General features: G+C 41.9%; 1 protein-coding gene and 1 pseudogene across 3 annotated transcripts in view; one reads left to right on the top strand and one right to left on the bottom strand.

Moving 5' to 3' along the window:
• Positions 1-13591, bottom strand: part of RBBP5 (RB binding protein 5, histone lysine methyltransferase complex subunit) — a 48361-nt gene that overhangs the window by 3109 nt on the left and 31661 nt on the right. For 2 of the 3 annotated variants that reach the window (XM_010590251.3, XM_023548307.2), the window contains exons 10-13: positions 13093-13210; positions 11405-11474; positions 10753-10982; positions 4789-4980 (exon numbers count right to left, since the gene is read on the bottom strand). In XM_010590251.3, the coding sequence (XP_010588553.1) occupies positions 4789-4980; positions 10753-10982; positions 11405-11474; positions 13093-13210 (610 nt within the window). The remainder of the gene's footprint in view (positions 1-4788; positions 4981-10752; positions 10983-11404; positions 11475-13092; positions 13211-13591) is intronic. The other variant, XM_010590252.3, reaches the window with a different exon arrangement.
• Positions 712-1688, top strand: LOC135228321 (glycogenin-2-like; annotated as a pseudogene).

Here is a 13591-nt window from a genome sequence, read left to right as displayed (position 1 = left end):
CTGACACTGTAAGCTGAAAGCCACGACGGGAGAAACTGACGTGATCGCAGGTCAAGAGTAATAGGCACTCAAGATGACTAATGAGCTCCCTGAGATACCTGGCTGGCTACCTGAAATCAGTTCATGTTTATGTATCATCCTCATTCTTGTCCTGGTGAGGCATCAGCAATAAACCAAAGCCAGAGCAAGCAATACTCAAAGCAAGATACACAGAAATAGAAGACCTCCAGGCAATCTAAAAATCTGAAGCAGCAACTGCTCCAAGGACATATACTATTTATAGTATTTCACTACAACATAAAGGAAATCTCCAGTAATTTAAAATTAAGAAAAATTCAGTTCATGATGAACACTCATTGGAGTACCTCCCAACAGCAGTCTGAGCCAGGGCGGCCTGAGAGAACCCTGGATCATGACTTTCAAGCATTGCCTTAGTCAGTTAATAAGATCACATGAAATGAGGAAAAATATTTAACTAATCATCTAATTTTAGGGGGAATTCATAATCAATCTTAGAGACTGTTCATCACATAAAAGGTAGAAAGTAACATGATGCAGCCCCGTGGAACAGCCTGGCAGTCCCTCAGGAAGTGACCAGGGAGTGGCTCAGAGCCCTGGGGCAGAGTGGGCAGCGGGCTGACACCAGGAAGGCAGTGGTGCAGCGTGGCCGACGGCAGGGAGATCCTCAGTGCCAGTCTGCCTCTGGAAGCCATGCCTCTGCTGGCTGTAACCTATGCCCAGGAGAGGCCCTCAGCTGACCCAGGAGCACACCAGCCCCTTCATGCCTTTAGGCTCTGTCTGTGACAGACCACACCTTTGTCACACTTGCTGTTAACGAAGTTTATTGCCAGTGAGCTCCGGTTCCGGGCGAATCCTTGAGAAAACAAGGGCAGTGAAGCAAGCGGTGATTCTGCTTATATCTCAAGTCTCTGGTCTGCTGAGGGCTGTGTTCTGGAAAGTATCTGAGGGGGGTAATTGAGGGGAATTTGATAGATGGTGCTGAACATGCCAACGTGGCCTTTCCAAAAAGTCCCAATCTCAGGGTCACCCTCGCCAAGCTTCACTGATGGGTCCTCACTCATCACAGCAAGTGTATCTTCATGGACGCAGGCACTGTGGTGCCACCCAGTACTGACAAGCTGTTATTGGGAAAGATTTTCTGTAGCCCCAGATTCCAGATGGCGAGATGACTGCTACAGTGGTGATTCTGTCTTCCAGCCTTCCCTTGAAATGCAGAACCTCCTGTTGCAACATGCAACAAACTATGACAGCTTTGTTGGGGCTAATCAAGCTTATTGCACAGTTTCTTCAGTAAGTGGTCAACTGCAGATATTAACAGTATTTGTCACTCATCTAACTTGAATAGCAACAGAGCCTACACGTCTGATCCTGCTTTCAAACAATTTGGCTCTAATGCAAAAGCAGTCCCTTTTGGGGAGTGGGGGGTACAAAACCTTGGATTTACAAATACTATCCTCAGATTGGATTGATTTTTTTAAAAAATGCCTCAGGCATTCTGGATTAGGTTTTACTTCTTAATATCTGGTGGGAAGTTTGCAATGGCTACATAGTGCCTTTTATTGGCAATCTCCAAGATATGGAGAATTAGGAGACCCAATACCACAGAGCTTGCCTCAGTGGCCTTGGGAGACCATATGCAAATCAGCAAGTGCCGGCCAGCCCTTGCCCGCTCAGGGCCCTCCAAGCCAACCATGATATTGGATGACGTCCCACCGTCACCCAAGGACTCTCACATGGGAGGTCTCATACGTTGCCCTGAAACTGAGGCTTCTGATGGAGTTATCTGTGATCCAGTTTCACCACTCTCCCCCAAATTTGTAGACTTGCAAAATTCAAACCACGCTGCAGCCAGTCATAAAGCCAAATCCAGCCCTTCAGAGAAAGTCTTAGAACCAAGACACGAACCCTTGTTGATGTTTATCAGTGACCCTGCTCCTCAGCACACTCTGGAGTGTGATCTGGCTGTTTCTGTTGTGGACATTCCCACTCAGGAAAAGGTCAAGGAATCAAAGCCAGCGAAGAAGGAAGAAAATGGGGAGAAAGACGGAGAGGTCATGTGGGGAAGGATACACGGTATGCAATCAGAAGACGCTGGTGAGATGTCTGTGGTAATCTGTGCAGTTGTTTGGTCTGGGTGTTTCCAGAAAATGAATCGTCATCCTGGCCCTGCTATGTGAATATCTCCTCTAGTCCATTTAAGAGGTAACGCTGTTAAAATAGCTGCCTATGTTTAAGGCTGACCAACCTAAGTGTCTAACAAAAATAACGAGAAACCAAAACTCCAGTATGAAGCACCTGCTGTTCTGAGATTCAAGCTCTAGCCTTTAGTGAGAGGTCAGGACCTCATTTAGGCTTGTCAGCAAAGTGAGGAAAAGGAAACATCTAATGCCAAAACCAAGCCAAACCCACTGCTGTCAAGTCGATTCCAACACAGCAGCCCCACAGGACAGAGCAGAATTGCCCCATAGGGTTTCCATGGCTGTAATCTTTATGGAAACAGACTGCCACAGCTTTCTCCCACAGAGTGGCCAGTGGGTTCGAACCACCAACCTTTCGGTTAGCAGCCAAGGACTTAACCACTGCACCACAAGGGCTCATAATGGTATCCTCTCGCTCATTTCACTGCAAACTTCCCTTCTGTCACTAAGCTAACAACACTAGTATATGTATTCAGTAAGGAGCCCTGCTGGTTCAGTGGTTAAGTGCTTGGCTGCTAACTGAAAGGTTGGAGGTTCAAACCCACAGCAGCTCCCGTGGGAGAATGACGTGGCAGTCTGCTTTCATAAAGATTACAGCCTTGGAAACCCTATGGGGCAGGTTCTACTCTGTCCTGTAGGGTCACTAGGAGCCAGAATCCACTCAACGGGAAGTATATGTATTCAGTGCTTTGAAAATTTTAGGGAATAAAAAGGCCCACATCTTTCAGGCCAAGTCAACATTTTGATTTTTTTTCTCATTTAGACATTTTTGAAGCATAGGTGAGAGACACAACTACTGCTGTGGTCTCAGCTGTAAAACCTAAGAGTACTTCATACAGCCTTCACAGAAACCCAATGTGGGAAACACCAGAGAGATTAAGTCACTGTTAGCAGCCACATCTACTATGATTAGCAGTTAAAATCACTGTATAATAGAGAGGAAAATGCGATTCTTAACAAACTTTAAAAGATTTCATTATTGTATAATTACTATTGAAAAGCAAATAATTATTAGACACAGGTTTTGAAGAAACTGTGTCCTAGAGTGTTTTAATTAATTGAATATGTTTGGTCACATTTTAAATCACCCTGAAGCATCTTAGTTCTTTGGGCCAGGGAAATCTATTTGAACTTCAAATTGTTTCTTCTGTAGTGGCATCAGCTTGTGCAAGAAGCAGGTTATGGAAGGATCATTTTTATTTACCTCTGGTTGATTATCGATCTGAAATCTTTGTTGGCAATGTACGTATGACTCTTCAGGACAATTTTTAAATATATACAGACATGGCCTTAGGTGGACTGAATGTGGAGGGGGTAACTGATTATCAGTGGTGTACGGTAAAGTCTTGTTGGAAAAAGGATGCTGGTCCTCAGTGGTACGGTGTTAGGCTACTGAAAACTCAAGTCTGAATCTAAGAAACCTGAGGCAGAATAATCAAAATGGTGACTAAGTGAGTCTATTTCAGCTTCTCTGTAGAAGAGAATTCACGTTCACGGACAATGGTTAGCTGATTTAAGGTCTAAGTGAGATAAGGAATTCTGTTTTACATTCTATAGTGTATATTCACATTTGGAATAACCCATTTAAATTGAAATTTTAAAGTAGCAAAAACAAAAACAAGCAAACAATATTAAATACAATCACTGATATTTAATCAATCCTGCCTGAGCCTACTGACCTAGCCACAGAAAGTCAAGAGCATCATACCAACTAAAGCATGCTTATATATAAAACGAAATCAAAAACCTGCAAAGCCCAACAATGTCTGAATAGAAATGGACTCGAATTTGATCAATATTTTCCAAACAAGAGACCGTATAGCCTAGGTTCACAAGTATTTGACAGGAAACTGCAATTGTTCTTCATCCCCCAAAACACCCCTCAATCAAACAAAAGTAAGAAAGACTATTAAATTTCAAAAGGCTTAGGTGTTAAGATGTTACATAGACACTGTAAGTTTCTATCTTTTTAATAGTCTCCTCCTGTTTATAGATCCTGAAAAAAACACCTCATCTTCTTTAACATGATGGTACTATTAACAATTTAAATATTGCTTCTAGACTACCAGGAGAAAGCAAAACACCAACTTGGGATTGAGGGAGAAAAGCTGCCACAGTTAAACAGTCAGGGGCTGCATAAAGCAAGCTTTTATTTCTGGTTTTGTCTACTCTTTCATTTGAGGAGGGAGGAAAAAAAAAAAAAATTGCAGCAAATACAGACCAAGAAATGAATTAAACCAGGAGTTCTTACCCTGTTTTAAGTCACGGGTTCTTACTGGAATCTGATGAAAACCATGGACATAGTCTCCAGAAAAAAAATCACACAATATTTTGTATATAATGTCAGGGGAATGTAGATCCTTGAAACTTATTTACGGATGCAAGGGTAAGAGCCACTGAATTAAGCCAAATCTGGTTTAGCCTGCTCTTAGCAGCAGTTTCAAACTCAGAATATACGCCACTGGGAAAAGGAGGGGAGAAGAAGGGAGTGGTGCAGTGAAACGCAGTCAAGGGCTGGATAAAGCAAGGCCGCAAAGCAAGCCAGCCGGCGCGCCCAGCGTGTCCTTACCTGTCAGGGGCTGGCTGAGCTCCGCCTGCACTCTACCCTTCGCGGATCCTTCCAGAGGTAAACCTCTGTCCCCTTTGTAGAGTTTCGGTTTAAATGGAGAATCTTTCTCTTTACCTTTTGATCCTTTAGGTCGGCCTGCTTGCTTCTTCTTGGATTTGCCATCCCCCTTCACACCCAGTAGTGGATGGACTTCTGTAAAAGGACAGATAGACATGGAAAGGAATCCACACACCACCAGTGCCATCACCCCAATCAGGACACCTGCCATGTCACCTATCAACAGGCAAACAATGTTGCTCTAGTGTCCCAGGTTCCCTAATAGAAGGAGAAAAACACTAAGAGTGCCCATAAAATGAGAAATAGTTACCTGGCCAAAAGACACACATGGCCTGTATAGTTCACACCACACCCTATCAGCTCTCAACTGAAAAGGTGGCCGAGATACACACTGATACTATACCCAGTCAAGCCAAGGCAGGAATGCACACACACACTGGCATGGGAATGGGCCCTGGAACTACAGAGACCAAAGTAAGCATCCTCACTTCCCCGCTTCCTATGAGACCTGGAGCAAGTTAGATAACGTCTCAAAGCCTAAATTTTCTCCTCTGTAAAGCAGGGATAGTAAAACTACCTGTAGGTTGATGTAAAAATCAGCCATTGTACATAAACTATAAAAAAGTGCCTCAATCAGAGTAGGAGACGAGGTACACAATCCATACAAAAAATCTTTTTTTTTTTTTTACACAATCCATACCATCAGTGAAATGTGCAGCTGTGTAATTAATTGATCTGGTCTAAGAGTAAACACACACACACATCCCTACCCATCCCAGGAAGTGAAAGCAAAGGCTTCCATACTCAGAGTGGAAAAGTAAGCAGGAAGGAGGAAAAGACTGTCCACATCTGATCAGTGCTTTGCTACCTAATAAATACAGTCCAGGGAAAAAGAAAAGAAAAAGGAAAGTTATGTGAAATGAACTCTGAGCCAGGTATCAGAAGATTTAAAGTGTGTCTGCCATCTTAGGCAAGGTACTAAAGTGCAGAATTTCCCCATTTTAAAAGAAAAATACCTCTCAGAAAAGCTAACTGAAAATGGATCAAGGACCTAAATGTTAAACCTAAAACCATAAAGTTCTTGAGAAAAAATACAGGGGCAAAACTATGGGACCTAGTTTTTCTCAATGACAGATTATCAAATACAACAACAAATCCATGTGCAACAGAAGACAAAGTAACTAGGACCTCATAAAAAGTAAATACTTATATTCATCAAAGGACTTTATCAAAAGAGTAAAAAAGGCAAACCTATAGACGGGGAAACAACCTTTGGGAACCATATATCCGATAAGGGTCTAATATGCAAAACATAGGAAAACTGCTACAACTTAACAACAAAAAGACAAATAACCCAATCAAAAATGGGCAAAGGACATAAGCAGACACTTCACCAAAGAAGATATCCAAGTGGCCAACTAATACATGAAAAAACGCTCTGTATCATTAGCCAGTAGACAGATGCAAATCAAAACGACAAAGAGATACCACCTCAGCCCTATGAGAACGGCAATTATCAAAAAAAGACCCAGAACACAGCAAATATTGGTAAGGATGTGAGGTGACAAGAATCCTTATACATTGCTGGTGGGAATATAAAATGGTACAACCATTGTGGAAAACAGTATAGTTATTCCTCAAAAAAGTAAAAATTAAACTACCATATCATCCAGCAATCCCACTCCTAGGTTTATACCCTAGGGGCCTAAAAGTAGTAACATGAACAGATATATACCTATTTTATATACTACTCACAAAAGCATGGTGGAAACACCTAAGTGTCTATCAACGGATGAATGGATAAACAAAATGTGGTCCATACATACAACAGACTACTACTCGGCCATGAATAGAAATGAAGTTCTGATGCACGCTACGACATGGATGAACCTTGAGAATACCGTGCTGAGTGAAATAAGTCAGTCACAAAAGGACGATACCATATGACCTCATTTATATGAGATGACAAGAATAGGTAAATATATAGAGACCAACGTTATTAGTAGTTATCTAGGGTGGGAGGAAGGACAGAGAGAGGGAATCATTCCCTGAAAAGTAGTGAGTTTATATCTATGGTGCTGGGAAAATTGGCATCAATTAAGGGTACTGCTTACACCACCTGACTAATGTAACTGATATCACTACGCTGTATGCCAGAAAAAGGGCAAAATGGCAAATGTTGTGTTACGTATAATTTTACAACAGCAGCAAACAAACAAAAAAAAGAGGACGCAGTTTCTATAACTACTTAGGTAGAAACAAACACTTCATGGGATTAGTTCTTTTGGTTCAAAGGCTTAGGCTCATGGCTTCATGGGACTATCTAGCCAAGTGTCCTAACAGATTTTAGAGTTTCTGTTCTACCCCCCAGTTTGGTGAGTAGTACCTGGGTCTTAAACGCTTGCGATCCAAGATACAACAGTTGGTCTCTATTTGCCTGGAGCAGCAGAGGAAGGGGATCCAGGGATTGGAAAATGAACTGGACTGCAGGTCTCCCGTTACTGAAAGTTTTGATCAAGGACTCAATGGAGGAGCCCTGATCAAAGCGGGGGCGGGGGGGGATGTGGAACAGAATTTCAAATTTCTTATAGAACCCAGACTTACTAGACCCATTGAAACTGGAGGAACCCCTGAATCTGTTGCCCTGAGAAAATTTCTGAACCTTAAGCCAAAACTATCCCGAGGACCATGATCTTGGGGCATACCTAGCTCAATTGGCATAACATAGTTTATAAAGAACATGTTCTACATTCTACTTTGGTGAGTAGCGTCTGGGGTCTTAAAAGCCTGTGAGCGGCCATCTAGGATACTCCACTGGTCTCACCCCTTCCGGAGTAAGGAAGAATGAAGAAAACTAAAGATACAAGGGAAAGATTTGTCCAAAGGACTAATGGACCACATCTACCATGGCCTCCACCACACTGAGTCTGGTACAACTAGATGGTGCCTGGCTATCACCACTGACTGCTCTGACAAGAATCACAATAGAGGGTCTGGGACAGAACTGGAGAAAAATATAGAACAAAATTCTAACTCAAAAAGAAAGACCAGGCTTGCTGGCCTGACAGAGACTGGAGAAACTCTGGCCCCTGACACCCTTTCAGCTCAGTAATGAAGTCACTCCTGGGGTTCACTCTTCAGCCAACGATTAAACAGGCCCATGGAACAAAACAAGACTAAAGGGGTGCACCAGCCCTGGGACAGGAACTGGAAGGCAGGAGGGAACAGGAAAGCTGGTAATAGGAAACCCAGGGTTGAGAAGGTAGAGTGCTGACATATCATGGGGTGGTTAACCAATGTCATAAAACAATGTGCGTACTAACTGATGAGAAACTAGTTTGTTCTGTAAACCTTCATCTAAAGTACAAAAAAAAAAAAAAAAAAAACCTATCCCCTAAAGTCATCTTCAAACTAAATAACCAAAAAAACCAACCCCACTGCTGTTGAGTTGATTCTGACTCATAGCAACCCTATAGGACAGAGTAGAGCTGCACCACGGAGTTTCCAGAGGAGCTCCTGGTGGATTCAAACTGCCGACCTTTTTTTTTTTTTTAATCATTTTTATTGAGCTTTAAGTGAACGTTTACAAATCAAGTCAGTCTGTCACATATAAGTTTATATACACCTTACTCCATACTCCCACTTACTCTCCCCCTAATGAGTCAGCCCTTCCAGTCTCTCCTTTCGTGACAATTTTGCCAGTTTCTAACCCTCTCTACCTTCCTATCTCCCCTCCAAACAGGAGATGCCAACACAGTCTCAAGTGTCCACCTGATACAAGTAGCTCACTCTTCATCAGCATCTCTCTCTAACCCATTGTCCAGTTCCTTCCATGTCTGATGAGTTGTCTTCGGGAATGGTTCCTGTCCTGGGCCAACAGAAGGTTTGGGGACCATGACCGCCAGGATTCCTCTAGTCTCAGTCAGACCATTAAGTCTAGTCTTTTTATGAGAATTTGGGGTCTGCATCCCACTGATCTCCTGCTCCCTCAGGGGTTCTCTGTTGTGCTCCCTGTCACGGCAGTCATCGGTTGTGGCCGGGCACCATCTAGTTCTTCTGGTCTCAAGATGATGTAGGTCTCTGGTTCATGTGGCCCTTTCTGTCTCTTGGGCTCATAGTTATCCTGTGACCTTCGTGTTCTTCATTCTCCTTTGATCCAGGTGGGTTGAGACCAATTGATACATCTTAGATGGCTGCTTGTTAGCATTTAAGACCCCAGGCGCCACATTTCAAAGTGGGATGTAGAATGTCAAACTGCTGACCTCTTGGTTAGCAGCCGTAGCACTTAACCACTATGCCACCAGGGTTTCCAACTAAACTACTGTTCAGCTAAATTAGTAAAAAATGTTCACCTTGAGCACTGCACTCTTTTGAAGAATTATCTATATCGGATCAAATCAACAACAGTAATAGATAAGTAGTTTATGGGGCAGTGAGTCTCCATCAATGGTGGGGATGGGCAGAGACAGTGAGAATGGTGACACAACATGAAGAATGTAACCAATGTCACTGACCTGTACACGTAGAAATTGTTGAATGGGTGTATCATGTGTGTGTACATTTTCACCAAAAATAAAATAAATATTAAAAAAAAAGAAAGCACAAATAGAAGGCTATGGACACAATTAAAGGGAATGCTGACAAACTGTGATAAATGTAACTAATGTCAATGAACGATTTATCTGGAAATTGAAAAAAAAATTATTGGGAGATATACAATTTTGCAACAACAGTAGTAAGTAAAAAATGTGTGTTTGGTTACACAGATATATAGCTTTGCATAAACGTACAGAAAGGCATATACGAATAACTGTAGGCATATGTATATGCATGTTTATGTGTGCTGCATATATTTGCAAGTATAAAGTAATGCACATGGGGGCACAGTTATGGATACTTCCTAGACACAACCAAACATCTCACAGAAGTGGTCTGCTGAGTTCGAGGGCTTAGGACCATAGTCTCATGGAGCAACTCAGTCAACTGGCACAACATAGTGCATAAAAACAATGACCTACATCCTACTTTGGTAAGTAGCGCCTGGGGTCTTAAAAGCTTGCAAGCAGCCATCTAAGATACAACTATTGGTCTCTACTTGTCTGAAACTAAAGAGAAACAAGGAAACCAAAGCCTGAAAGAAGAAAACTAGTCTTCTACCTCAAGGGCAATAATCTACACAAACAACAACATCACCTACCTCAAGACAAGAAAAACTAGATGGTGCGTGGCTAACACTACTGACCATTCTGCCAAGGGACTCAATAGATGGTCCCAGGTAGAATGGGAGAAAAATGTAGAACAAAACTCAAATTCCCCCCGCAAAAAGGCCAAACTCACTGCGCCGGTAGAGACTAAATAAACTTCTGAGATTATTGCCCTGAGATACTCTCTAAACTTGGAACTCAAACTACTCCCAGAGGTCCCCTTTCAGCCAAATGACAGATTGGCCCATATAGTAAATAATATCACCTGTGAGTACTGTGTTCCTTAAAATTATCATCTAGATGAAGCCAAATGGTTAACATCTACCCTAGACCAAAGATGAGAAGGTTAGGGGGAACAGGGAAGCTAGATTAATGGAAACAGAACAACCAAAATGGAAATGAGAACGCTAATATATTGTGAAGAATGTAACCTGTAACCAATGTCATTGAACAATACGTACAGAAACTGTTAAATGAGAACCTACTTTCCTTTGTAAACTTTCACCAAAAATACAGTAAAATATTTTTTAAAAAGAGAGAAATGAATGTAGATAAAATCACTACAAAGCTGTAAAGCACTATAAAAAAGACTAAAGGGAAAATTCTTTTAAAGGTAAAATCTCCCAAACAGGAAATTATCAGATCATGCTGGCCAGTAAAAGGTGGCATCTGTAAGACAACAGAGAGAAGATGTGGCTCTTACCATCATTTGGTACTCCTTGAAGTTCTATATTGGTTGTTTTGGGTTTCTTCTTAGGTGGCTGGGACCCATCTGCTGAAGACTGCCTCTTCTTCTCTGAACTAGCCCCTTCGTCCATCAGAGACGTTTGGACTGCATCCGGCGGGGGGCCGTAAGGATTTTCTTCCGGGTCTTCTACCTCAGGGGCAATGGGTAAATACAATAGAGCCTTTGAATCTTCCAGCTCTTCATCACTATTTGGAACAGGATCAGACAGGGATTGGAAAAAAGAGGAAATAGTTGCTTAAACCATGAACCCTTCCTTTAGGCCAGAATCACCTATATTAACCATAAGCAGCAGGTATGTGAATCTACAACTTTAAGAGAGGCAAGATGAGAAAATGGAAATGGGACAGCACGATTAATAAAATTAGTAGCAAAAATAAAATAAATGGTACAAATGGATTATTTCAGTTTCTTAAAATTCTCTATTGAGGGAGAAGAGAGCGCAAACTAAGAGAATAAAGACTAAATGTGTTTCTTGTAAAGTGAAGAAGTTATCTTTTGGCTAATAAGCAGACAGGGCTGAAGGCACAGCCAGGGGGAATTTAGTAGTTTAATGCCAGAAGCTGAAGACAGGGAGAGGCCTAGACCTCAGCCCTCAGTGCTGGCTCACCTGCTACAGAAGGCAGCGATAGGATCCACACTGGTGACATCCACTTCTTCATCCTCGGCAGCATCAGCTCCTGCAGGACACGAACACAGAAGAGAATTGAGAAGACGTGGAAAGCCTTTTTTTTTAACTTGCAGGTTAATGATTTTCAAACATCGAAATCCACGAGAAACAGAGGAGGAAAGTCAACCAGTCCATTTAATCGATCATTCAACAAACATCTGCTAAATTTCCACCATGTGGTAGGCACTCTGGACAGAGTGGTGAGACAGCAAGAGCTGGGGCTGGTTCGTCAGGAAAGCTTCATCATCTGACTGGGGAGACAGATGCAAATAGATGATTTCAATTTAATGCTTCAGTAAGGGTGTGTGCAATATGCTAAGGAGACAGAAGGGAGAACAATAAATTCTAGCTGTGGAATCTGGAAAACCTTTCAGAGAATATAATCCAAAAATACCAATAAAATCTCAAATATTCTGCATCCCTGGTGGTCCTAAAACACATCGAGTGTACAAGTTAGCTAATACCACAGAGTAAGGCTCAGCACTTCCACAGTGGAGAGAACTCACTACCTGCGATCATGATCCCAGCACCTGCAGCGGCCCAGCAGTCAGCGGTCTGCGCGTTGCACTGCTCACTGACAGCACTAACTGGGCACTCAGCAGTCACACACACAAACCTCTACTAGGTGTAATGCCCTGCATAAGTTGCCATGGAGATAAAAAGTCCAATCTTGATGAAGCCCTGAAACTATTACCCTGAGATAATCTTTAAACCTTAAAACAAAAATATCCCCTGAAGTCTTCTTAGCTTAGTTTAGCTTAACTAGTAAAAAATGTCTGCCTTGAGCATTACACTTTAAGATCTATATGGAATCGAATTAATAATAGCAACTTGAAAGATCAGACAGGAACCTTAGGGAACAGTGAATATAAATTAATGGAGAAGGAACAACTCAGAAAAGGAGGGTGAGAATGGCTGCATAACTCGAAGAATGTAGTCAATGCCACTGAATTGTACATGCAGAAACCTCTGAAGTGGTGTATCTCAACAACAAAATATATAAAATTTTTAAAATGGTGAGAAAAAATCAAATCTTTATTCTCAAGGAGCTTCTCACCTAGTTCAGAAGACAAGAGAGAAAAATCACAACGATTCTCGCCATCACACAGAGAATGCCACCTGCACACTTCAGAGTCCAGCAGCTAGGGACTCCTCTAAGCACTTTACCGGAATTATCTCATTTATCTCCACAATGCTAACAGGTAAGTACTATTACTACCTCTATATTATAGATGAGGAAATTCAGGAGTAAGTACTCTGCCCAAGGCAGTCTGACTTCAGTCCCTGCTCTTCCCCTCACCTGACTCACAAAGGAGGGACTGGTGCTGAAACTGCCCACGTAAAAAAAATAAAAGCCTCCCTAATCACCCGCAGCTAAACAGGAAATTACAATGTACAAAGTTCAGAGAGCTGCTTGAGCCCTAATAATGCCCAGGTAAGCCCCTGGTTAATACCTTACAAATTAAGGCTCTCAAAACACTATCAAAACTTATTAGTAAGCTTCAAGGAAAATAAAAGGCATCTTAGACTAAGTGTTGAAATATATTTGCCACACGAATTCAGAGAGGGTATTATGCAAAACAATCAGTCTTCCTTTAGTAATACCATCTGCGACTGAGAAATATTACCTGTCTGCTCAGGCTCACTCTTATCTTCATCTTCAATATCAAACTCTGATTCCCTCTCCTCATATTCCACGTTCTCGTCCAATTCCTTGAAATCTGGTGCAAATGCACTCCAATTTTCCTATGCCACAAACAAAATATACTGTGTAACATAGTGAGAAAGCAAGCTAATCTGTAATCTGGACATTAATGACATAAATGAAAATTTGAACATGAAAGAGACGCAATTCTGAAATCAAATTTGGCAGATAGGAATAAAATTAAGATACATTTTACTATTTTAAGACATTTCCTATCTTAACCATTCCATGTTACTGACTGTAGCTCTGACATAAACGGAAAACCTGGTAGCGCAGTGGTTAAGAGTTCGGCTGCTAACCAAAAGGTTGCCAGTTTGAATCCACCAGGTGCTCCATGGAAACTCTATGGGGCAGTTCTACTCTGTCCTATAGGGTCACTATGAGTCGGAATCGACCGGACAGCAATGTTTCTGGTTTTTTTT

This window comes from Loxodonta africana, chromosome 20 (assembly GCF_030014295.1).
Source record: "Loxodonta africana isolate mLoxAfr1 chromosome 20, mLoxAfr1.hap2, whole genome shotgun sequence".
NCBI classification, from domain to species: Eukaryota; Metazoa; Chordata; class Mammalia; order Proboscidea; family Elephantidae; genus Loxodonta; species Loxodonta africana.
This window is presented reverse-complemented; position numbering and strand designations above follow the sequence as displayed.